Source organism: Amblyomma americanum, chromosome 1, assembly GCF_052857255.1.
Source record: "Amblyomma americanum isolate KBUSLIRL-KWMA chromosome 1, ASM5285725v1, whole genome shotgun sequence".
Taxonomy (NCBI): Eukaryota; Metazoa; Arthropoda; class Arachnida; order Ixodida; family Ixodidae; genus Amblyomma; species Amblyomma americanum.
In genome coordinates this window covers 173,494,192-173,519,999 of record NC_135497.1, presented here as the reverse complement: position 1 = coordinate 173,519,999, position 25,808 = coordinate 173,494,192, and the positions used below count along the sequence as shown (strand labels likewise).

Genomic DNA, 25,808 nt, shown 5'->3' with positions numbered 1-25,808 from the left:
GCACTTAAATTTACCAATCTGGCACCAAGTATAACTGTGCTAAAAATCAGTCTTCAAGGATACGTCATTTTGACGTCACAGCAGAAAGCGATTTCGAAGCCTGACGGTTTCGCGCCACAAATTTGAAACTCGTGACTTGCACGTGATCGCCCTATGAGCCAATCAGAGAGACAATATGGCGCCGAACGGCGGCCATGCGTGTCGAGAATAGGGCCCCAGGTCTCCGGAATAATTTCGACCACCTGGCGATCTTTAACGCGCACTGACATCGCACAGCGCAGGGGCGCCTTTTGAAACGCAGCTGCCGGGGTCAGGTTCGTACCCGGGTACTCTGGATCAGTATCCGAGCGCCCTAACCATTGAGCCACAGCGGCGGGCAATGTATTTATGCGTTACAGCGTTCTAGACTACGATGATTTTGAGAAAAGGAGGAGCGAAGCTAAAACTTGCTCCCATGGTCAGCCCTCCACTACAGTGCCTAGAATACTGCCAGTATAATCTAGGCACTGTACCGCCACTAAGGCACCTCTTCTTGTCTTCTGTCGGTCCCTCCTTTATCCCTTCCCTCCTGGCGCGATTCAGGTGTCCGTCAAGATGTGACACAAGCACTGCGCCATTTCCTTTCCCCAAGGCATCTTTTTTTTCAGCTTGCAGCGGCGCAGCGTCTCCCCAAATGTTGCCGTTTCTGGTTTTTCCGACGGGGTCTAGGCGACCGTCCCCGCCTCAGACCGCCGTATAGGCGTCGCGGAGAGGAGAAAGGATGCGGGAAAGGCGACCACTTGTGACATTTGAAAAAATAAACGTGATCAGCAAAGCCATAAACTCATAACATACATAATATTCCTAATCACATTACCTATTTTTTTTTTCAAATGTCACAAGTGGTCGCCTTTCCCGCGTCTTCTCTCCGCGACGTCTATACGGCGGACTGAGGCGGAGTCGCTCGCCTAGGCCATAAACTCATAGCATGCACAGCAACGTCATTTATCTGTGTACACAGTGCAGCAACAGAAGCGGCACAAGCTAATGTGCGCGGCACTTTTTTCTTGATATCAAAGGTGCATACGAAAACGTAACACGAGGCCATCCTTGATGCGCTAGAGGCTGTCGGAATCGGTGGACGGATGTGTAGGTGGATCTAAAGCTATCTGACCAAAAGGGCATTATTATGTGTGAAGAAGGCTCCACTCTCGCGCATTACACCTATATACCGGGGCGTGCCCCAGGGCGGAGTGCTCAGTCCTACTTTGATTAATCTAACATATAAGACTCCAGGAGTACCTACCTAATACCGTCCATATCTCTATGCATGTCGATGACATCTGCACCTGGGCCTCCTGTGTGGCACGTCTCCAGGTGCGAGCAAGACTTCAGAGGGCAGCAACCATAGCTTCCTCCTTTCTCCGAGAAGGAGGTCTGAGCGTGTCAGCCGAGAAGAGCGCTATAGTGGCATTTACGCACAAAAGTACGACTCGCTATTCGCTAACTATTGACGGCCATGTCATTGCCTATCGTGCATCTCATCGTTTATTTAGGAACTGCTATAGAACGAAATTTATCATGGAGCCCGCATTGCAGCATTGTAAAGAAAAGCTAATCTCTATCACTCACCTGCTCAGATTTCTTGGCGGCAATTCATGGGACTTGATTCTATCAATGCTGCAGCTCTAGAGAGCAATCTTTTTTTGGATTTTTGCGGTATAGTGCACCAGCTCTTTCAAGCACATGCAAGACGAATTTGCGTGCCCTCCAAACTATACAAGGTGAGGCACTTCGCACCTGCCTCTGTCTCCCTCGCAGAGTATCAACAGTTGCTACCATTGCAATCGCCCAGGACAACACACTCTCGACGTATATAACCCTTGACACCCTATGGATACACATAAGGTGTCTAACAAGGATTCCCCAGCACGACGTTGTGTCAGTGGTGGATCAAAGACCACACGCAGCGTTTTCAAAGGTTATAGCAGCCCACCAGTTGTCCATCCCATCAAAGTTCACCCCGACAGCACGGCCTGCCTCTGCGCTGTGGTGTCTGTGGGAGCCACGCGTGCGCCTTACAATTCCGGGCATAACGAAAAAATCGAAGTTATCGACACCGGCCATTAAACAGGTGACACTCTACCTACTCCACGCCGCATATAGTGACAGCACTCATGTGTATACAGATGGTTCGGTCTCAGGTACAAGTTCAACTTACGCCGTGGTCATTCCTGCGAGACAGACCAGTATTATCAAGAAAACTTCGCATCAGACAACCTCCAACGGGTCAGAATTGGCCGCTCTTCTTGTGGCCGTGCAGTACATCGGTGCACAAACATCCCACAAGTGGGCTGTGTTATGCGACTCAAAAGCAGCCCTACAGTGTCTTAATTCTCCCCTATGCCATGGCAATCAACTCGTAGCTGAATTAAGACATCAACACTAGGCGCAGGAAGAGGGTCATGACATTGTTTTCCAGGGGATACCGGGACACTGACATTGTCGGAAACGACGCAGCTGACTCTGCAGCTCGAGCGGCTCACTGCAGTGCCAACATTTTCCAGATATTGTTGACAAGAGCCGGCGAAGCAAGACACTGCGAATGCTTGGCCGAAGAGAGCTTTTAGCGTCATGGTCTTCTACTGGCAACTCCTCATGCCGTATGCACCGCCTAGACCCCTTACTTCAACTCAGTCCTCCGTAAGGCCTCTCCCGCTGCGATGCTATGCTAGTGTGTCGCCTGTGGCTGGTAATGGCGTTCACAAATGCTATACTTCCACTTAATCGCAATGGCAGACTCTCGTGCGTGTGAGATCTATGAGTTCAACGAAACTATAGAACACCTTCTTTGTAACTGCCCTTGGTTTCCGAGTGAGTGTGCACTTCTGGCTGCAACCCTCTGCCGTTTAGATCCTTGGCCCCTTACTGAAGCCAAGATTCTGTGTCCTTGGAGTAAGCTTTCATCGCAGAGGAGAGCTTTGAAGGCACTTTTCAAGTTCAGGAAGGACTCAGGACCGAGTGAAAGGTTGTGAACTCTCAGTGTGTGCCCTGTGTACCCTGCAAGTAATGGCCAACGGACATGTGGAAAAGCGATCATCTCCCTTTGTTCTTTACCTTTTCTATCTCTCCCTCCGTTCCCCTTTGCACGTGTAGGGTAGCATATGTGTAGGGTAGCATACCGGGCGCTACCTAATTAACCTCCCTGGCTTTCTTTTTGTCTCTCATAACATACACAGATTCATAACTCCATAAACAGATTCACGCTCTGGAACAGCAGAAATACTCCAACAATTGAAAAATGCCTGCTGTGCAACCTTGATGGGCGTATGCATGGGCAGTACATGCCATTTAGCTAAACAAAATCACAGAAGAATGACACCCGCTAGTCTTGAACAAGTATGTTTAATATAGAAAAACAGCCCATGGGCACAAACAAAAAATACATCAAAAAAGAAAACGCGAAACAAATTAAGCATCCATCAAGAAGAGCTAAAGACTTCTCCCACCTTCCTCATACCAGCCAACGTCGGCAAACCCCGAACGCCAGCAGTTTAGAGGTAAAAGAGGGTAGAGGAGAGGCGCGGGTTGTGCTCCGCGTGCAGCGACTGACCGGCGAGGAAGGCCAGCTTGTGGGCGTACTGGCACGGGGCCGGCACGCCGATGGTGCCCGGCCAGTTGAAGTACAAGTGGGTCAGCTTGTAGGCCAGGCGCTGCATGTGGTCCGGCTTGAGGCCCGTCGTGTCGTAGATGACGTTGTAGTGGGTCGGGGCCACGGTCCCCTGGCGCACGCTCTGCGACACCAGGAAGAAGTCGTAGCGCTCGGGGCGCGTCACCTCGCTGTCGACCACGGTGCCCGGTGGCGGGTTGGTCACGTGCTCACGGCCCGATACGAAGAAGCGCGTTGAGATGCGCTTGGTCACCAACACGAATGCCAGCTTGTGCACCACGCCCGGGAAGAGCGCTTGCAGCGAGGCCAAGATCGGAGCGATCTCCCACACCTTCACCTGCGCCGCGCACAATCGAGACACGCTTCAGTCGCGCCCGCTGCCGCCACCAGCATCACCTGCCAGTGCATTTCTGACAGCAGAGGGCATTGGAAGTTACCAAAAGGGATTAAACGATTTGTGGCTCAAATGCAGAGAGGTGACATAAGGTTACAAGTGCAAGAGTAAAAACGGACAATTGTGAGACCAATTTATAACACAGTTAAATAAAAAATTTATAAGATCACTGCGGCACCCGCATTGAAGGAATGCGTAAGCATTGACGCCTCCTCGCCCCTCTTTGCTTAAATTAAGTTACATCATTGGCCATTTTGAGTTTAATAACTTGGCGCCATGCTTTCTCTTTAAATACGGCACCACGCTTCGGTCCGTCTACACTTCCGGTTTTTCAGATTAGACGGCACGCTTTAGCTCCGCCCACTTGTAGTGTTTTCAAATTTTGCGCCACTTCTGCTCTGGCTCCGCCTACTTTCGGGACATTTTGGGCTCTAATAAATTACCCATATGCACCTCATGATTTCCCCTGTGAGATTTTTGATGCTGAATCTAATGCAAACATTGTTTTTCGTATAACTCAATTCGTTCGAACGTTGCCGTGATGGCAAGATTGTAATGACACGAAACCGCGAAAAATGCCATGCAACGCTTACGCATTAATGAGAAAAAGCTAGCCGGGGCCAACTAGGCACGCACTTCAGGTAGCGGCATATAGTAACCAGAAGCTTCACAAGGAGCTTTCACCCAAGCCCCAGTGGCATCCGTGTTGGTGCATACGTATTGATGAAATGCGGTGGAAGCCCGTGCGCAAGTCTAATTTGCTTATCGCCACTTGCCCGGGCTTCCCACATCGATTTTTCATGTTGCACATCATCATACAGGCCCCGTTACCTCATGTGGAAACCACCAAAAACCTTTATACTAAATCTTTCGATTACCGCACTCTATTGCCGCGAGCCTGGTCCAGAGCAAGACGTGCATGCCAGTCACATACTTTCTAGCCATGATGACATCCTCATGAAAAATCGACCACTCACGCAGGTGCCACCTGCAAAGTTTTCAATATCTGAACATTTTATAATGCTATTTGGAACTCCCGGAAATCAAATCAGTGCGTACGTACATGCCAGATGCTCAGAGCTCCCGTATCTTGATTCCTAATCCTATTCTATTACTCCAAAATTCAGCCTGCCTTGCGATAAAAAGTTACCGTTCTTAGAAGAAAATCTAAGTTTACTGTGGAATAAAAGCTTTCTGTAATCACTACAACGCCTCGGCAAAAAGTTAAGCGCGGTCCACTACTGAAGTTTTCTGCAGGATCAAACTTCCAACATGGAGGCCGCATCATCTCCAGCGGACACGAAATGTAAAAATACCCGCGTAGTCTGCAATGTAAATGGAAGTTAAAGAACAGCTTGTAAAAATTAAATAGCCACCGGTCGTCGAAATTATCACCCTGCCCTCCACGACACCATGTCTCGCAGCTTTCATGCAGCTTTGATACCCTCAGTGCCAAAAATTTTTAGGCGATTGAGTATACATCACGTTCGGTCGAAAAGTCGTCGTCGTATTCGGCCCCTCGTGTCGGAAATAATAGAGGTTGCGTAAAACAAATCTTACCATTCCAAGCGTTTTCCGCAGAATGTTCCGGATTGTCTCTTATGATTCAGTGTTTCGCGCAGTATAAACTTACTAAGTTCGAGTCTAGCTCGCGGCAGGAATTCGAACCGGCGTTTTATAATCGGGGCTGCGTAAAAAATCCTCTCATGCTAATCTGCGGTTCTCGTGATTGAGGATTCATTTGTGTGGGATGGGCAATTACAAGTTAAGGAGATAATTGGATTTAATTGAAAAATTAGAAAAAAAACATAAAAAGCGGTGTTCAAAGATGTCAGAACTCTCATAAGGATAAGTCAATGCTTGACAATGCTATTTAAGACAATTTGGGGGTAATTGATCAATTAATTAACTTAACAATTGAGGAAAAAAGAAAAATATGTTCAAAGGAGTCAAACTGCTGAGAATGGAAAACCTAACCCACTCCGCTACCGCATTATACCGTTAATGCGAAGTTTAAGCGTCCTCTCCAATTTTTTTGATGTGATAGCATTAAATGGACCAAGAAGGCGAAAACTCGCCAACAATGTCTATGTGAAGCACCCGTCTTAAAGGGACTTCCCTCTCTTCACCCTCCACCTGTCAACTGTCCTCTTGAAGGGGAGAGAAGCAAGACGTGGGTCGATGGATGAGGATGAGGAGCAGGCCCATGTTCAGAATATATAGCCTCCCAAGGAACGATGTGTGTGACATTGAAGCTTCCTGGATCCATTCCTTCTCGCACAGCTCGGGAAGAACAACATGGTTCTCAGAGGTCCACCGGTGGCTCTGTTTTAAATGGACACCTTCCTGTGCAGAGGTATCCCTTACAAAAATTTCTTTAGACCGTCAATACACTGTCTATAGACTTCTGTCTGTAATATCTGTAGACTGTCTATGGACAAATGCTAGACAAAAGTCTGTAGGCAATACTAATCCTATAGGCTGTCTATACACATTCTATAAATTGATTATGGATTTTTATAGCGCTAAGGCGTCTATGGCCAAAGAGCGCCATGGCACAAGGTATTTTTCGATTACTCAAGGTGGAGTCAAAGACCCATTTTCCAAGCATTTCAGCCCTTACAAGCCGAGCACCAGGCCAGGGGAAAGCTTGTACCGATTGTATCACCGGTGGGTACCCGGCGGCACTGGGGATCGAACCCCGCACCTCCCGCATGCGAGGCGGATGCTCAACCACTCGGCCACCGCTGCGGTCCATTCAATAAATTTATGGCCATACACTTTTAGTTTGTCTGTAGACAGTCTGTAGACAGTCTATAGACTATGAATAGACAAAGAAATATCTATAGGAAGGCAAGAGTCGATAACAAGTTTATAGACTATCTATAGACCATTTTTGCAACGGATATCGCATAACCACTACCACACTGCTCTGGTAGTGGTATGATGAATTGCCACAATCTCAGATTTTGAATAGAAAACAACTGGTGTAGACTGGGTAGTGGAAGGCAATGGACTCAGAATTGGAATAGAAATATAATTACAATAAAATGAAAGCTGCAATAGAATGGTGAGGTCAAGAAGAACGCTGTCATAATTCCTCTGCATCACTCCAACTGATCGCTCTAAAATGTTTTTTTATTCCCAGCTACGAAACACGCTTTAGCAAATACTTATCAATACCTTGCAGTATAAAAGGGTCAAAATGACGAAGTCTGTCTCGCCAGGACGTTTTAGCACCCGCAAAATGCTTGCCAAGATGTAATGAATCCTCGCGCCCATGTATTTATTACCAGTGGTGACGAATGCCACGAAACAGGTACACCATGTTATTATCTAGAAAGATGGTTAGACAAATTATTTCTGCAACCTTCAATGGTCCGTCCAGGTGGGAGAGATAAGATGACGCGACGCCTGCACCATCCAAGCCATGCAGTTTTCGAGGCCATACGGTGCCATATACCAGGCCATAATCACGTCTTCGAAATTCCTTTTTTCCAAAAGCCGCAAAGAGAAAGGTGGGCATGCCTCTCGACCAGTAAATGTTGAAAACTCTTGAGAACTGACATTTCCTGCCAAGAACTCCTGCTGACAGTAATAGACTCTCGATGTATTTCTACTGAAAGTCGACAGAAACTCTATTTGAATTTTTTGAGGGGATGGCATTAGCATCGGCCAGCTACATATGTCTCATTGAGACTATATCTCAATAACCACAATAGTTATGTAGCAAGCGATTACAATTTATCTGAGCAGCTTACCTGTAAACCTGATTCGCTTGTATTTGGACGTTTATGGTTTATGAATTATATGAGTTTAATGTCACAAAGGGACTTTGGCTATGAGGGACACCGTACTGAAGGGCTACGGAAATTTCGGATGTTCGCCACCACTACAGTAACAGTGCAAAATGCCTGCACTATAAACCTGCATTATAATCCACATGCACCTACATTATTTTATTTTATTTACATAATACTGCAGAGCTCGAATGGTCCAGGAAGGTTGGGCAAAAGCTAGAAAGAATGATCATTCGTAAAGCCAAGAAATAACAATACAGTTCAATGGTCACAGTACAAATATTAAGAACATTTGGGCTCTGCCTTAACGATATGACGCGACAGCATAAAACGTTGATTCCCATATGTGCAGAAGGTCATTCTGTACATTCATAGAACCATGGGACTCCTCATACCCCTCCTGGTGCAGTGGTTAAGCAATGAGCAACGTGCCTTCGCCCTTGTGCGCCCCGGGTTTCTCTTTTCGAGCGAGCAATCATTAACTGCCACCTGCGATGATGGGCAGCTTGCTCTCTATCCGGTAGGCAGGTTGCGACGCCGCCGCAAGGCCACGTGACTTAGGTGCCCATCTGCCTTCTGGGTTGCTCTGTGGGCACCACCTGCCACAGTTATGCTCGTGACTTTACTTAAGTTTGTCAAGGACGCGTCCGTCTGCAATGAAGGTCCAATTGACCAAAACAGTTACCACGTGACCTCGCTACATTACAGCAACTGTAGGTACATAGCGCCTGAATAGATACCTAAACTTTCGACTCGTTATATACATGTTAGTATATTGGTGCCATTTGCATGAATTCTGCGACCGCCTGTTGCGAGGTGGTTCTGGTTGGTGTCAAATGATTAGTCCTGTTGTGCTGCACACATTTATAACATTCATTATCTGACATAACGAGAAAATATAGAGGATATAGCGAAGCTGTCTATAATTGCAATAGTAGTGCAAAATCCATGATGTAGACGGCGCTGCTTGTGTCTTAGAAGGGATGTTTCTGGAAAGGAAACATCCTCGAGCGTTCGTATTTACTCTTGTTAACGTTTGCTGAGCACACCGATGCAAATACGAAGCTCCCGTAGCTAACACTCTGAAGTCGAACACTGGGGCAGCGTTGGCGAAGAATTTTTTCGCTCACAACGCTAACGCCGGGTGTTCTGGGTAACGAGGCCTCTGACGCTATCGCGTTAAAACTGCAGGTAAACAGAGTACCACCAAGAATGCTCACCTGGGGGATCTGTCCGTCGGACACCCCGTCGCGAAAGAAGATGATGCGGTCTGGCGAGGTGCCATCGTTGCACTGCGAGTACTTGCGCAGTGCGTCGCGCAGCAGTAAGGCGAGCGATTTGCCAAGCTCCTGGTGGGTGTCATGGAAGGAGACGCGCTGGTACCAGCGCGTCAGGCTCTTGTTTATGCTCGCCACGAAGGCACCCGCCGAGCGATTGGGTGTGCTCGAGTCTGGGTAGGTGTCGTAGCCGACCACCATGGTGTTGACCAGTGGGATTTCCAGGCACCAGGCCTCGCCGCCCAGCTTGCAGTTCAACTGCACCGCCACCTTGGTGGCCACAGAGCGGATGGTCTTGCGGTTGGCGATGGTGCGGGCGAGGACCACCTGGAACGTGTACCAAAAACAATGAGGGTCATCATCACCATTCTGCACACTACTGCGTTAGCCATGACTTTGCTTTCCTCAGTCTACTTTCCTCACTGTCCCAGTCTACTTGCCTCATCTGACTCTACAGCTCCTTGCTACGTGAACACTTACATGCACGTCGACCAACTTTCACACCTACACAGCCCTTGCATCGCTCTTGGCGTGAGTGTTTACAGCGCTGGGAAAAGAGGCAGCAATAATGCTTGTTTGCATCAAATGCAACATACATGATGCTGTTGATCTGCAGAAAAAGCTGTAATGAGCACAGCTTGACGAAGCCGCAGGCCCCCTGTACAATGGTCATCTTATAAGCATCGCAAGAACAGGGTCAGGAGAAGTCTTGAAAAGTAAATCCAGACTTCTAACTGGATCTCGCTACCCGCTTCGGGCGGCAAAGAACAATAGCCTCGGCCTACCTGCGTGTGGAGGCCGAGGTCGACGCAGGCCACCTTCTTGATGAGGTCGTAGCGGTCCTTGTGGTTGTTGGGGAGCACGATCAAAGCCAGCTGAATATTGCCCCCTCTTGCAAGCTGGTTCATGCCTTGTACGAAGCTTGAGGGCCGGTCGTCGTCCAGCAGCACGAGGAGCGGTTGCGCGATCTTGACGCCCATGGGCTGGCACACGGACATCAGGGTGCGCACGAACTTCGTCACGTTGGCCTCCTCGCGCCGGTGGCAGAGGACGATCCACGACTCGATGGCGACGGCCACGTGCAGCGGCCGGTCGCGCGTCTCGCGCGAGAAGTCGGCCGTGGCCGCGCTGTAGCGGTACGCGTTGCTGCCCTGCATCACCTTCTCGGGCGGCAGCACGCGGGCGTCGATTGTGACGAGCGAGTCGTCGAACCGAATACCCCAGCTGCCCATATCATTGCGGATGGCCTCGTTGTTGTTGATGCGCGCCATGAACTCGAGCAGGTTGCGCACCCGTTTGGAAGGCTCCACGCGGGTATGCTGAGCCAGGTCCCGCATCACGGACACGTTGGCCCGCATCTGCGAGAGAATTAAGGACCCGTTAGACAGCGGCTGTGGTTTGTGGTAAATAACCATCCCAAATCAACTCACACTATGAGGGACGCCGTGGTGGAGGGTCTCCTGATATTTTCGACCACCTGGAGTTCTTTAACATGCACTGACAATGCACGGCACGCGAGTCTCCACAAATTCGCCTCCATCGAAATGCGACCGCCGCGGCCAGAATCGAACCTGCGTCTTTCAGGACACCAGGCGAGCACCATGACCACTCAGCCACCGCAGTGGCGGACAGTGGCACTTATCTGAGTAGCTTCATCTGTTCAGAGATGGCCAACGATTTCCGGTCGGCTACCAGAAGGCCCGTATACACATTATATGCTAAACCACCTTACGGGACTTTGTAGGAGCACATGTGCACTTGGCGACCACTACACAGCGTGGGGTACGCATTTCTTAAGTGACCACTTAGTGCGTAAATTAATATTGGCATGCCTTAAACGGCGCTCGGTGGATTTTTTTTCCAAGCTTCAAAAAATGCGCTCGTTTTATGGTCCTGCAAAGAACGGTACAAGATGCTGACACCCTCTAATCCCCGAGCCCGTTGCTCCATAAACGTTTGCAGCACCTTCAAATGAATTCAAACAAAAACAATATAAGAAGAACCACAGACCACCATTTCTGCTTTCCAACCTTTCAATATAAAATTCTGGTTTTTAGTATATAAGTCAAGCATTTGCAGCACCAGTTTTGTAATGTAGTAAAACCTCGCCAAGCCCACTCAAGGCGTACTCGCATAAGCAATAGGTGTGCTTAAAAAGTTGCAGCACAATCCCCCGCCTCCGCTTCCATTCAGCCTCATATCTTGATGCCCGCTTACAGCGTAGTGGCTTATCGCAAACATTTCAGTTAATGCGTTCCGATCACGTAAAAGCCTGAAGGAATATCTCATAGCACACCCACGAGTACGCCGCGTATCGTAAGAAAGCAAGCTTCACGGGTATTATGTCGATACGGATACTGCATAGCACGCTTGAAGCTGCTGACATGCTCGGAGAGCGATCACTTTAGACCGAGACGGTGGTAAGCAATCGGAGTGAAGCATTCGATTCGCTCCGAATGCCCTTCAACGGTGGGAAGCATTGGGAGCGAAGTTCCGAAGGCGAAGCTCCGAATGGTTCCCACCGTCGAAGATAACGCCTGAGAAGTGCTCGTAATCGTTTACAGCGAAAAAGAACTCTAGAAACTGCCACCTTTTCAAGCTTAGAGACAGATAGTGCATTTTAGGCGGCGCTATAGCGTGGTCCGATAGCGACACTGTTGCCTCTGTCAGTGTGGAAACGCCATCGAGGAAGCTTAAGACAGGCTTCGCCTGTTCAAGCAAAACGGCCGGGGCCTAGCAGAGAAATCAGCGGTCGTTTAGCGGGGAAATTTAAAGCCGATTGAAACGCCCTGGAAGCTGCGCTAGTATAGCCTCGAGGCATATAATAGAATAACGAATTTATGTGGTCATGCGCGAATAAAAATGACATGATTTTCGCCTAAATTCTATAAATGTGGGAAAAGAGAACTGCATAAACTCTAGCCACTCAAATGCAACCGCATGAAAAGACACGGCACGGCATGAGCGGTTGGTCATGTGACTCCGACCGTGATGGCTGTAGCACGCTGTGAGCGGACAGGCGGAGTGCGCTGGCGACGCGCTACGGGTGAGTGCATTGACCAAGTGGTGCACGCTAGGATTGTAAACGATGGCGGCACCGTCGGCAGTGATGGCACAAAGCCACAAACAGCGCAAGATCTGGCTCCAGGATAACCCATTGTAGTAGAGTTTTCCGACTAAAACGGTACGGTACGGTATATGGGGTTTAATGTCCCACAGCAACACAAGCCATGAGCGACGCCATAATAGAGGGCCCGGAATAATTTACATCACCTGGGGTTCTAATAGCGTCCGCGTGTTCCGTCCTTGATGCAGTGACTAATATTGATGCAGTACTAAGTGCAATATGACGATAATATGACGTAGCATAGAAAAATACTTGAGGTGTCGCCATGCAGTCATCACGCTCGCCTTTCGGACTCGAACCAAACGTCGCGGCGGACTGAAGTGGACCTGCCCGTTCCGTGGACACCATCGGAATACGGCGTCAAGCGTCCATGACACGAACTAAAATGTAAATGGTAAACTGAAGGAGTTTAAGCTCCGAATTAATGTCGACCACCTGGGATTCTTTAACGCCCGCTCACATCGCATAGTACCTGGGCACCTTTCGCGCTTCGATGGAAGCGAAGCGCGCAGCCATGAGCCCAGGTCTTAGGGCTCAGTAGCGCCGAGCGCTCTAACCACAAGGCCACCACGGAGAGTGGAGTAGCATAGCATTCACAGCAGACGTACGCTACTCCAAACAGGATGACTGGTACTTCAGCAGAGTAGACCGGCGCATTCGATAGACGACGTCGCAAATGACACAGTGGCAGATAGTAATGCACTGTGACAGCCATGTTCCCGTTGTGCCGAGAGCTGTCCTGCCTCTTATCCTGTAAGCAACAGGTGGCACTTATTCTATATAAGCTGACTAAGCAGAGATACCCTGACCAGCTTAACCACTTAATCAGTGAAAGCTGTTATTCCTTTCGTTTAGCTCTGCATTTCGCCCTGGAATCTACTTTGTCAGTCACAAGCGATAGCCAATAGTCAATTTATAAGAAAAGAATAAAGCGGTTTTCCCCCGTCAAAGGACCCCTTTGCGACCACTGGCGTCGGCCCGTGGTTCTCACATTGTTTGCGTGACAATGCAAGGAGTCGCAGACGAAAGAGGAATAGTCTCCTCACTGCACTGTTGCGCCGCTCACTGCACTGTCATGAGACTCGGCCGACGCTGTTGTCTGGAAAGAGGTCCTTTGACTGGTAAAAGCCGCTTCGTTCTTGAGGTGTATCCGACTGCAGCCGTGGTCATAAGATTGAGCGAGATTTGATCTAGCGACCTATCACCTCCCACCTTCTCTACCATCCCTCTCGTATTTTCCCTCTCCCCCTCCGCTTACACGGAAAGCTGGATTTCACTCCTTCCACTCTGCAATCTGCCAACCGTGGCAAGCAGGTAACAAGCGAATTGAATTAAATTATGCTCTTAAGTCTGACGCTTTAGTAGATGACACGGTACAATGCCAGGATTTATGAAAAAGCTACAACTATATCAGCTGCCGCTATAGCAGCTGACGCTGACAAAAGAAGAAATGCAAGGCAAAGCCGCATAGGAATTGTTGGTCTAGAGTTCCTGGCACTATGGCTGGTAGATTAGAAGTGCCATGAGGTTTGTCAAATGACAAATTGACAAACATTTCGGTTTTCCTCGCCTTACACGAGAAAACAGCTACAACTGTTGTGCTGTTCAACTTAACACAATTTCCCCTTTCCGCACCACGCCGTCACTGGAGAGCACTTTTGTGTCGTGCCGCTGCACCTCATCCTCTCCCAACGCACTGCATTGCATTTTCAAGTTTTCACGCTCGTTGAGCGGCGCATCAGTGGCCTGATCCCTTCGCGCCTCCTCTTTAAATCTCCCGGCTGCAACCTCTCTGCAATTTTTAAATAAATGCTTTCACCACCACCACCTCCCACCACACTGCGCTGTATTTTTAAGTATTCACGCTCAACGAGCGGTGCATCAATGACCCCATTCCTCCGCGCCTCCTCCTTAAACCGCCTGGATGCGCGGACGTCTACGGCTAAGTCGCGAGCACAGCAGTTATGCCCATTAACCGCGGCCGCCATAGAAAAGGTCAAACAGCACTTCATTCGAACTGACTGCCTACCTCGTCAGTGAGTCCCGTAAAGACACACAGCTCCGGCACCAGGTAGATATTCTGCGTGCGGCCGGCGCGCAAATCCTTGTCCTTGGGACGGACCACCAGCAGCGGCTGGCGCATGTAGCGGATGCGCTTCTCGTACTTGTCCTGCACATGGCATCGCCCAAAGACAGACGGGGTCAGTCTTACCTACAGCTAGACTGCTAAGCACACGATCTCTCGCATACGCTGGGCTTTGCAACACATGGATAACTGTTTGTGAGGCAACGAAATGATCTGAATGATAGATATCTGGTGGTTTGGCATAGAAAGACGACATCAAAGCAAGGAAAACGCGATTTAGTCAAAGGCGGCTGAGCCAGATAAAGAGACAAACTTGGAAAAATTCGGGGACCACTTCGGAATGGACTCTCCTGGCATAGTATATTGGAAGAACTATCTTATGTGATGGTGACGACGCCACCAGTTAATTCACCACTTTGCGCAGAACCTATAACATGCGACGTACCCGATAGTAGTCGGCGTACGTCTTGGGCCCCTCCTTGGTTTCAAAGGTGCAGGCCGGGTTCTTGTCCCAGTCGATGTCGTCCACCCTGTAGGTCTTGTTGTTGTACGGCGTCATGACAATGCAGCCCGCCACCCGTTTCACGCACTCGTCCTTGTAGCTCGGGACATGCTCTATCTGAGACATGAGGTCATAGACGCTGTCGCGACGCAGCACCTTGTGCAGCGTGTCCGTCACCAACATGACACCCGACTCGTGCTGACCAATGGCCGTGACGAACCCCTGCCACAGCTCGAGCCCGTGCTGAGGAATGCTGGACACGGCGCACCTATCGAAGAAGTGCCGGTTGATCTGCACCAAGTCCAGGCGCTCCAGGTTGCGGCGCATCTGCGTGTTGAACAGGCGCAGCAGCTCCGGGTGTATTGGGGCCAGTTCCTGGACCCACTTGAAGCGGACGCAGATGATCTTGCCGTCGGTGCGCCGCTGCGGGAACACCTCGGTGATGTCCTGCTGCAGCCGCGTGGGCGACTTCAAGTCAGACATGCCGTCGAACACGAGGCACTTGTTGAACATGTGCATGTGGTCCACGAGCAGGGCGCGCCGCATGCGACTAGACTCCACCGTCGGCGTGAACTCCACGTGGTACTGGTGGATGCAGAAATGGGGCATGGAGATGAGCCGGAAGTAGTTGGCCACAACGTTGATGGGGCTGCCCGAAGTGCCCCTCTTGTTGTCGATGTGCGCAGGCCGTGTCTCGACGACGGCGAACTCGTCGCGGTGACGCCGGCCCACTGGGCGGCCGCCGTCGCCACTGTCGCCAGGTGTGACGGCCGGTGCGAACTGGAACTGCCGCACGAAAACACGCAGAAAGAGGGAGGGAGAGAGCTTTGCACACAAAGCCGGTGCTCACACTACGCATACACTTAATTTTACACGAATGCACTTCAGTCTCCTTAAGTGCGGAATTACGAAGCCCTTCCCCTGTCCTCTGTTTCTTCCCTCCATTTTTCACCCGCCGCGGTGGCTGAGCGGTTAGGGCACTCGATTATCGAGCCGGAGTACCCTGGTTCGATACCTCATGGGCGGTCGCGTTTTGGTGAAGGCAAAACGCAAATGCCGCCTCTGTGCTGTGCGATGTCGGTGCATATGTTAAAATATCCCCGGGTGGTAGAAATTATTCCGGAGATCTCCACATGGCACCTCTTGCTTCCTTTCTAATTTCACTCCATACTTTATCACTTCCCTTACAACGCGGTTTGTGTCCACCGAGATATGTAAGACAGTTACTTCGTCATTTCCTTTCCTCAAAAACCAACTTTGCCTCTATTTTTCACTATTCTTGTTATTCGTCGTCTTTTTTTGTTAACTTTTAGTATTTCATTTTTGTAACTTCTAATTATTGTTTTTATTTCTCTGTTTTTATTTTAATGTTTTTTGTGTTGTTAAGTTAAATTTCATTGCATATATCTTAGCTGTTTGTGAACTGTTGCTTTGCTATTATACATTTATTTACCACACAACTTATTGAAGTTCGTGCTAAGAATTTTCGTCTACAACTTCCGTCCACGACACTCATGAGCGAAGATAGGCTTACGTCTTAAATCATACTCCTCTTGAGGTACGCATCAGCGACGTTGTCTTGAATAATGCAACAACCCGTACAACCATTACATCAGATACGCGGAGATGTAAAAGCTCCTGCTCTTTTGAACTGTTACAAATAGGTGCGAGCAATATGGCTGCTAACCATATCGAACTAAGGCTCCAAAACGCGAAAAATGCCTACAGTGTGGGCATCACATATTAAAAAGCTCAGAACAACTTTCTGGCGCTGCTGCAGTTGTGCAGCCACCCTCCATGAACAAGAGCCTCATGCCTGCACCCCGTGGTGCTACCACTGCGGAGGGGACCACCCCCCTTTCAATGCAAGCTGCTCTGTCCCATAGCAAACGGGACTGAGTTAGTATACAGGTGGCCTATGGTCACCGTATTAATCTTCTCTGAACGCTGGACCGTATCCTCGTAGCTGACAGCCATTCTGACGCACAAAAACCCACAAATTCACCCTACCCCACTCCGTAGATCTCCGGTCGGACCTCAACTCGGGTGATCGCCTGCCTCATCCGCCCCTGGACACAGATCGGAACGGGCACAGACACTCGTCCTCCCTCATACGGCAACTTGGGCTAGACTCGAAAGATTTCCAGTGCAAATCACCTCAACGCAACCCCCTTCCTGATCACAGACGACACCTTCACCGCGGAACAAGCGGACAGCAGCTGAGGTCTCACCATCCCATCCCGCATTCATGGACTGGAAAGATCACCTTGGCCTAGTGCGGGCTCCCGAAGTCAACACCTGCTAAGCCCGTACCGTCGCTGACCAAGACATTTACCATCCTAGCCCTTTCCCTAGCCTTGTACCACCCAAGCTAACTTCATCAAACCACCCTTCATCAAGTACTTGCCTCGAACAGCAATGTGCCGCCTTTGAGGAGTGTTTGGCACCATGCGAACAACAAATCTCCTGCCTAACGCAAGGCATAACCAGCCTGAAATCCATGATCGCGAACATTCTCAATGTCGTAAGTGTTCTCGTCTCCCGCATTGGCGACCTCAACAAGGCTGTAGCCGCTCTTAAATACAGTCACCACCCTGGCGGCCTTCCCCACTGCCATGGGAAGTGATCTCCTAATCTCTTAAGCGCCCCACTCTTCTAACCAGGACTATATACCTACCCTCTGTACCCGCACAACCTTCGCTCACTGCTTCCTGGGTCCTCCCCTCATGTAAAGACCTCACCAAGGGCCCTTGAGGTATCTATATTACAAAAAATAAAATAAATAAATTGACTCCGCGATTTAAAGTAGCGGGTTCCTGCGTTCCACATTCTACACTAGAACTACCACAGCTGAAAATATAGCCATGCTCACCTTCACCAAATGGATCCTCACCCTCCCCCACCCACTCACCCTCCCAGGCTACTGGGCGGTGCAAGCCTCCCTCCTGAATCCCCTCTTGTCTCCACCTACATACACCGAAACCAGCGCTGTGAGCTGTTGTATATCCGTGCAATTCTCGGTCCATGTCTAGTGGCATGCGCTTACTACCACCTTTCCCCAAAACATAAACCGCTATGATTTCTTAACATTTAAAATCCCTTCACCCCAAACACATACACAAGAAACACCGACTCTTCCATCCCCCGTTCACGTTCAATGCAGAGCTGGTTTCCAAATGAGAATCCCTGCAGGGGATTTCAGTGCTTCCAACGTCAGCGCCTTCTGCCCGGGAAAGCTACACTCTTTACACCACCAAATATTATCACACAATCCTCATCACATCGACCGCACAAACAGGCGAAGCCACCCGGAGACCCACACTAACACCCGCCTTGCCAGTGATCACTATATGCCTCTCTCTCTCGACACCCACAAGCGGAGTCGTAAAAGAACTATCAAATTAACTCATTGGCATACTTTTTGCTGACTGCTTTTTTTCCCCTGTCCAGCACCCGAACACTTGCGACGCATGGCTCTCCACCATTAGCTACGCTCGACAACGAGCCACAGAGCAGCAGACGATTACCGCCCTGTTCGAGACCTACGCCCCGACCGCCCCTTGAAACGCCGCAAGTGCCTACTAAGGCGCATTCTAGAAGCAACAAAGAAATCGAAAGCTTCCTGATAAACTCGCCTACTTCAGTACAATCATCGCCACCGACTGCGCCAGACTCGATACATCCCACAGGAACCTTGTGCGTGACCAGATTAATGGTTCCCTCGACCAGAAGAAGATCACCTGTTACCTGCTACGCTCTCTCCTAGGTCCACAACCGCGCCCATTCCTATCATGGATAGATTTTTCTCTCTCCACGATCTCATTTCTTTCAAACCCTGTAGGTCATATGTATGCTTCCCCCTCTCCCGGCCCTCCTAACACGGAGCTTGATCGATCTGTCGCACTTGCAGAACTCGATGTGCCACTAGCGAAGAATGCCAGGAATTCGTTTCCAGGGGAGGAACACATCATGTACACACTCCTTAAAAATTTCCCTCAATCTTAGAAAGAACACCTCTTAAATGAAATCATCTCCTACATTAAATCTCATAAATGACAGACTGCACTCTCCTCACAGAATGGAAGTCCCCTATAAGAGTAATAACACGGCATGACCCCTTCCCTTCATAACCTCCGCGCCATCTCTCTAACCTTATATGTGGCTAAAACAATGGAGAGAATAGTCCGAAACCATTGTCAGAACCACCTTGAACTCGTATGTTTGTTCCCACATGCACAAATTGGCTTTCCTGCTCACGTGTCTCCGTAAGATCTCTTCCTTCGCCTCCAGCACAGCTTCCTTTCCCCATCGTCGGCCAGAGCGCATGCCTTAAGTCACGGTTGATGTCCGCAAAGCTTTAAATACACTAGGACAGGCCCACATTATCCACTCCATACACGCACAAGCTATGGCAGCAAAACGTGCACATACCTCCGAACTTCCCAAAAGCCGCACTTCCCGTTTCATACTTAACTAAGATCTCTCTCCACCAATACACCTCAAACGTTGTACACCACAAGGAGCTGTCCTTTCGCCTACCTTATTTAATCTGGGATAGGCACCACTGGCACACCATTGGGCTCCGATCGACCACTTTCCCACATAATATATGCGAATGATCTCACTCCTGGCGTACCTGCGGGTCTCTCGGAGTAGTGGAACCAACACTATATATAGGCGGACCTGGACACTGCCTCTGACTTTCTTTTTCAATATGGCCTTTAACCGGCTCCGGAGAAACTTCTCTCTCACACCTCCTACGAACGATTTGTTAACCTCTCCTCTCCCTCCACGTCAACCAACAGCCCATACCGCGGGTCTCAGCGTAAAAACTTCTTGGCTTTCGCCTATACGAAAGATCGTACCAAGCAGCGGTCACAGGTGCTATTAATACATGCCATTCTGGCACCCATCTCGTACGATCGTACGAAGAGTAGATAAACGGCCCACCCTGCTCCGAAAGGCTGGCGAGTTTGTACACGTTATCGCGCTTACCAAAATTGTCTACACTATACCTTTTTTTTTACTTTGAACATTCTTTCAGACACAAGCGGTCTAGGATAACAGCGCAAAAGGCAGATGCTCTCTGCCTGACGAGGGCCCTGTCACCCATACATTGCTGAGACATGCGCAGGGAATTACAAACATCATAAAAGTGCTAACGCAATAATAAAAAACAATAACATCCAATACAGTTTAGTTTGTTTTGAAAACATGTATGCTTATTGCTTTGAATTGGAGTGTATGAACGTTCTGAAGGAATTATTGAACCTTTTAAATGCCAGACATTGCTTCGAGATATCAAGAAAAGATAGGTGTGCATTTTGAAAATTAGGGATTAAATACGTGTCAGTGTTTGTGTACAACAGCTAGTTCTTATGGCGGATAGTGTAAAGAAGTTCTTTCCTTAGTTATACCGTGTAGTAGTGGGTAGGCGCAAGCTGGTTAACACTGATAGATTTCGTATTATTTCGTCCCTAATATGAGTAGCAAGTTTCAGCTCATATAACTGGTTTATTTTTAGCGCATTATGTCTTAGGAGCACCGAGGCCGTGTGTTCAAGCTGCTCAAGGTTTTTGGTGCATCGCACAGCTCGTTTTTGAAGAAAGCTCAATTTGTCAAAGTTAGACTTGGTAGTAGAGCCGCAGATTAGTAAGCAGTAATTGAAATGAGATTCAACAAGGGCTTAGTATAACCGGCCCTTTAGCCAGACAGGAAGCAGGTACCTAATTTTGTACCGCATGCCAACAGATCTGCATACACTCGCATGCATCCTGTCTACTTGAGGCGTCGAGCTCACGTGCTCTTCAATGTAAACGCCCAAAAATTAGAAACTACATACTCTGACTGTTGCAGGGTCATTATATTTAACAAAGATGTTTTCTTCATCATGTTTATTTCTTGTTTTGAATACGACATATTTTGTTTTACTGACATTTAATTGCAGTTGATTTACCCTCAGCCATGTGTATAATTCGTTTAACCATGTGTTAGTTTGGCATAAAAACGGCCCAAATTATTGCCGGCTAAAAACATAGTAGTGTCATCAGCGTAGATAACGGTAAGAATGGTGTGTGGAATGTGTATAAAGTCATGAACGTACGTAATAAACAGCAAGCGTCCTTGTATAGAGCCCTGCGGAACACCATATGTTGTCACTTTAAATTCGGAACGAAAACCGTTTAGGTATGTGTATTAAAATCTGCCAGATATGTGCGAATCAAACTGAGCACTACGCCTCCAACGCGGTAGAACGGGAGTTTTCAGTACAGAATAGTGCGCTCAATTGAGTCGAAAGTCTTCTTGAAATGTAAAAACAATGCAAAGGTAAATTGTTTATGCGCATAATTACTTAACAGTTTTCATTTAGCATTCAGTAATTTTATTTCTGTAGATTTATTTTCACGAAAATCGTATTGATCTTTAGCAAACACTTTCTTCTCTTAACGAAGGCTAATTAATTGCATTTTCAGGGGACGATCTATAAGTTTTGAGAGCACAGGCAAGACTGAGATAGGATGGCAATTGTTTATGTAATCACGCCGAACTCCTTTGTAAAAAACTATGACTTCAGCTCTCTTCACGCTATCAGGCAATTAAATCTCCCTTACCCAGCAACAACTCACACGGCTTGCTTCTGCCTACACACTTTACACAAAGCTTCCCTCCACCTCCTCAGTCAGCATCAGACTACATGACACTAGTCTCTTCCTACCTCTTACCTGATTTCCTGGCGTTCACCGCAACCAACAGATTGCATGATTATCCGGCACCCTCCAAGGGCCCCCTGCCTACTTCATCATTTCAAACTTTCCCCAATCGATCTCCCTCTTCATGTTGCCAATACTCCCGTCTCATCTAACCTAGTGTTTGCCCCCGCCCCCATCACATGACATCAAGGCTAGACGAAGGCAGGCGGCTTGTACGCGCGACACATCACACAACTACGTGCCACAACCAGACGGTGGCATACAATGACACGGCGGTTTCATATCCACACGGACTGGGCGCTGCAACATACGCCATGTGTACAGCCCCACACGCTCTCGTCTCACATATGCAGCTCCAGCCCATACGGTAACTGTCCCAGCTGTGCACACCATCATCTCATTCACTCAGTTGCCCCAGCATCAGTATACACAATATACACCGGCAACATAGATATGCTATTCTTTCCCTTCAAAAGCGCACAATCCCAGCGGACCTGTACGACGACCTCAGTGAGGCCTTGCGTACCCCCTACACGGTCACAGTTAGGTAGATTTCAGGCCATGCTCGGATTGCAGGCAATGAGGTGATCCCCAAGCTCGCCCAAGAAACCATTATCTAGGCGCCTAGCTGCGATTCCCTGGTTGCATCCACCGACCAGTGACGAGGCTCCGCGACTCCGTTCAGGCATTCCACAAGCCCCACCCTTATCTCTGCGTCGCCCAGACTCACAATCCTCACAAGTTTCACACCAACAATCTGCATACCCTAGCTCGCCTGCACCTCTTTCGCATCTGCTCTGACCCCTCCTGTCCATGCCCTCATCCTGTGCCATTATTAGGCACTGTCTCTTTCAGCGGCCAGCAGCCCTACGAACCTCCTTTCTTTGCCGTTCCTCCCCTTTCACCCCAGCACCTTTCACCCCAGCACCTGGCTGATGTCGTATCAAATGGATGACTAGCATGCCCTAGTGCTACATGCACAGGATCTTTTTACTGCTTAAGACTTTTAATTCATTGCATGCTCCCTTTAAGAGTGAGACGCGACTGCGTGTGTCGCAGCGTTGCTGAGGAGTACACGGAATGCCATCGCCTGCGCGGCCAGTTGGACAATTTAAGGAAAGGACGATTGTCCCACATATCTCGGCGGAACCGGGCTGTAAGGGAAGGAAAATAAAATGAACGATTGCTCTCAAGGAAAGGAAATGAAGCCTGTCTCACATTTCTCGTTGGACACTCGGATCACGCCGTAAGGGACAGAAAAATCAATCGATCGATCAATAAACCAGTCAATCAATCTATCAATTAATTATTCAATCAATCCACCAATCCATAAATCAATTAGCCCTTAACGCTGTCGCGTTAAAATCTCTTCCCTTACAGCGCGGTTCAGGTGTCCACCGAGATGCGCCATTTTTCGCTCACGGCCAAAGACGCTGACGATACCGGATTTTCTGCGACACGAGCTCCTTACCGCTGTCGCGTTAATATAAAACGGTGTTTCATCCTTCCTGCCACTCGATCTGACTGTGTGAAAATTAAAAAAATATGTTTTTCAGGAAAGAAAATTACACAGTACCTGTCTCACATATCTCGGTGGACACCCGAACCATGCCGTAAGGGAAGAGATAAAGGAGAGAGTGAAATAAGAAGGAGGTCCTGTAGTGCAGGTCCTCCGCAAAAATTTTCGGAAAACTGAGGATCTTTAATCTGCACTGACATCGCATAGCACACGGGCGCCGTTTGCGTTTCGCCGCTATCGAAACGCGGCCCCTGCGGTCGGTTTAGAACACGGGAACTCCGGCGCAGTAGACGAGCGCATTAACTACTGAGCCACCGCAGCGGGTTGAAGTGATCACATTTTGAATGTGAACGACTGTGCGGCACAGCCGCAGAGATCTGCGACAATAAACAGTACCGAGTATCCTCATTTTGCAACAGACGGCAAAGGCAACACTTCGCTCCACGTCTTCATCTTAGCGTAGAAAAGCTTCGTTTCCAGTTGAAGCAGCTTCCCGCCATTAGATTAATGTGCTAAGCTGTTTAATGTATACGGACGAACTTCGGCAAGTTGTCTTCTGTGTCACCACTGTGAAATGCCAGATTCAGGGGCAGCTGGGGGGGGGGGTTTCATTTTTATTATATATATATATATATATATATATATATATATATATATATATATATATATATATATAGAGAGAGAGAGAGAGAGAGAGAGAGAGAGATAAAGAATTTGAGAGCGACATGCATACGCGTATAGTTACAGAGCAGCGTCACTTTGAAGTTCTTCACTAGCATGCAGTATACGACGCGAAACCAAGGTAACGGGAATTTAACAGGTGTGATATAGAATGAAACGCCTCCGATTGCACATACTTTCGCTCTCTCCATATTCTGCACATTCCACGCTCGCCGGACGCTCTTCGGATGGCTTCCGTGGCAACCATCTTTCCTTTGCGCATTACTGCTACTACGACGCAAAACCCAGGGGTGCCCCGCTGTGGCTTATTGATTATGGCGCGCTGCTGACACGAAAGATGTGGGTTCAATCCCGGCCGCGGCAGTAGAAATTCCATGGAGGAGAAATTCTTGAGGCCCGTGTTCGGTGCGATGTCAGTGCACGTTAAAAAACCCGAGGTGGTCAAACTTTTCGAAGCCCTTCACTACGCTCATAGCCTCAGTCGCTTTGGGACATTAAACCCCATAGACCAAGGCCTAAAACATAGGCAACAGCCCTTTAACAGCTGTTGCCGTAAAGAAGAGATAACTTACCACAGCTGAAGGGGCCATCGCCGCCATCTGCTGGAGGTGCGCCCCTTGTCCGATGGCCATCCTGTCGATGGAGGACGACAGGCCCGCCACGCTGTCGAGGGCGGGCATCGACGGCAAGGACACCGTCGCAGGCCTCAAAACACCAGGCTCTCTTGGCAAAGCCGCTAGCGGTGCCATGGCAGCAGGAAATTGAGGCACCGTTGGTGCCGCCTGTGCTCCGGGCAATACGACCACGGCCCTTGCCCTGCCGCGCGAACGGCCACGAGCGCGACCGACGGGCGGAAGTTCTTGATCGCCACTGTTTTTCTTCATCTGGTTCTGCAAAAAGCCGCTGAGCTACAGCGATGCCCACTCGGTGCAGTGGTGTTGTACACAAGACAGCTCAGGGGCGAGACCGCTTAGGTATATGTCCTCGCCTCGTCGACTCCCAGAGCGGGAAAGTGGGCAGCAGAAGCCCTGCGGCGACGAACAAAGACACAATCGTCACTTTTAAAATACAAGCAGGAAAAAGGGACCATATTTGGGGAGGCGACTGCATGGCACCCCTACACGAGCGCTGACGTTCAGCACACGCGCGCTTTCATGTCTTTCGGGGGATAACACAACTTGCACCTCAGCCGCCGAGGTGGTTCTGTGTTTATGGCGCTCGGCTAATGACGCGAATGACGCGGGTTCGATCCCGGCTGTGGTCGTCGAATTTTCATGGAGGGGAAATTCTAGAGTCCTGTGTACTTTGCGATGTCATTGGACGTTAAAAAACCCCAGGTGGTCGAAATTTCCGGAGCCCTCCACTACGGCGCCCTCATAGCCTGAGTCGCGTTGGAACATTAAACCCCATAAATCAAACCAAAACAAACTTGAAACCCAAAGGCATGATCTTCCGTTCGATGCAGTGCGACAGGACACAGCAGCAGAAGACAACAGCAACGAAGCCGACTCACGTGGCATCGTGCTTCAAATGGTGACACCGCTCAAGAGCACTACCTGGGTGTCCAACTGGTTTGGTATAAGGCCCGACCCGAAATATGGGTTTCCGTGTACGGCTCAGCTGATTTTCAATCGCAAATATTAACTAGGCACTACCTGCGACATTTCGTTCCGGCTAGTTCGGGTAGAGGTACAACGCGACTAAGCTGTTGACGAGGGCGTTTAATTCGTTCCCGAACGAGTATACCTCAACTGCTACGTCAAACACTAAGATCCATAATCGCTTGGTACTACCAGAACTCTTCGCATCAAGGATCTGACAGACAACCGTCGCTCTATACTAAACATTTTTGTTCCACCAGCCAAAACATATAGGCATCCATGCAATCACTGAAATGCACTGCGAGGCTAATCGTTTCGGCGGATATTCTTCCTGCCAATAAATTACGACCGGATGGAGTAGACTGCGCATTTATACGTGTCTGGTTTGACGGCTCCTCCTCATTTCCACCAAAAGATGTGGCTCTCAACAGCGCACCGATAGCTCAAGTACACGAGGGCGTT

General features: G+C 49.1%; 1 protein-coding gene across 1 annotated transcript; it reads right to left on the bottom strand.

Annotated features, from left to right (window-relative positions):
• Positions 1–3,484: 3,484 nt before the first annotated feature.
• Positions 3,485–24,425, bottom strand: LOC144116393 (piwi-like protein 1). The gene is made up of 6 exons (XM_077651159.1): positions 24,318–24,425; positions 14,779–15,621; positions 14,277–14,417; positions 9,906–10,478; positions 9,064–9,447; positions 3,485–3,986 (listed from the first exon to the last, which is right to left on the bottom strand). Exons 1-6 carry the CDS (start codon positions 24,423–24,425, stop codon positions 3,534–3,536), a joined length of 2,502 nt encoding a protein of 833 aa, XP_077507285.1. The 3' UTR covers positions 3,485–3,533.
• Positions 24,426–25,808: the final 1,383 nt, after the last annotated feature.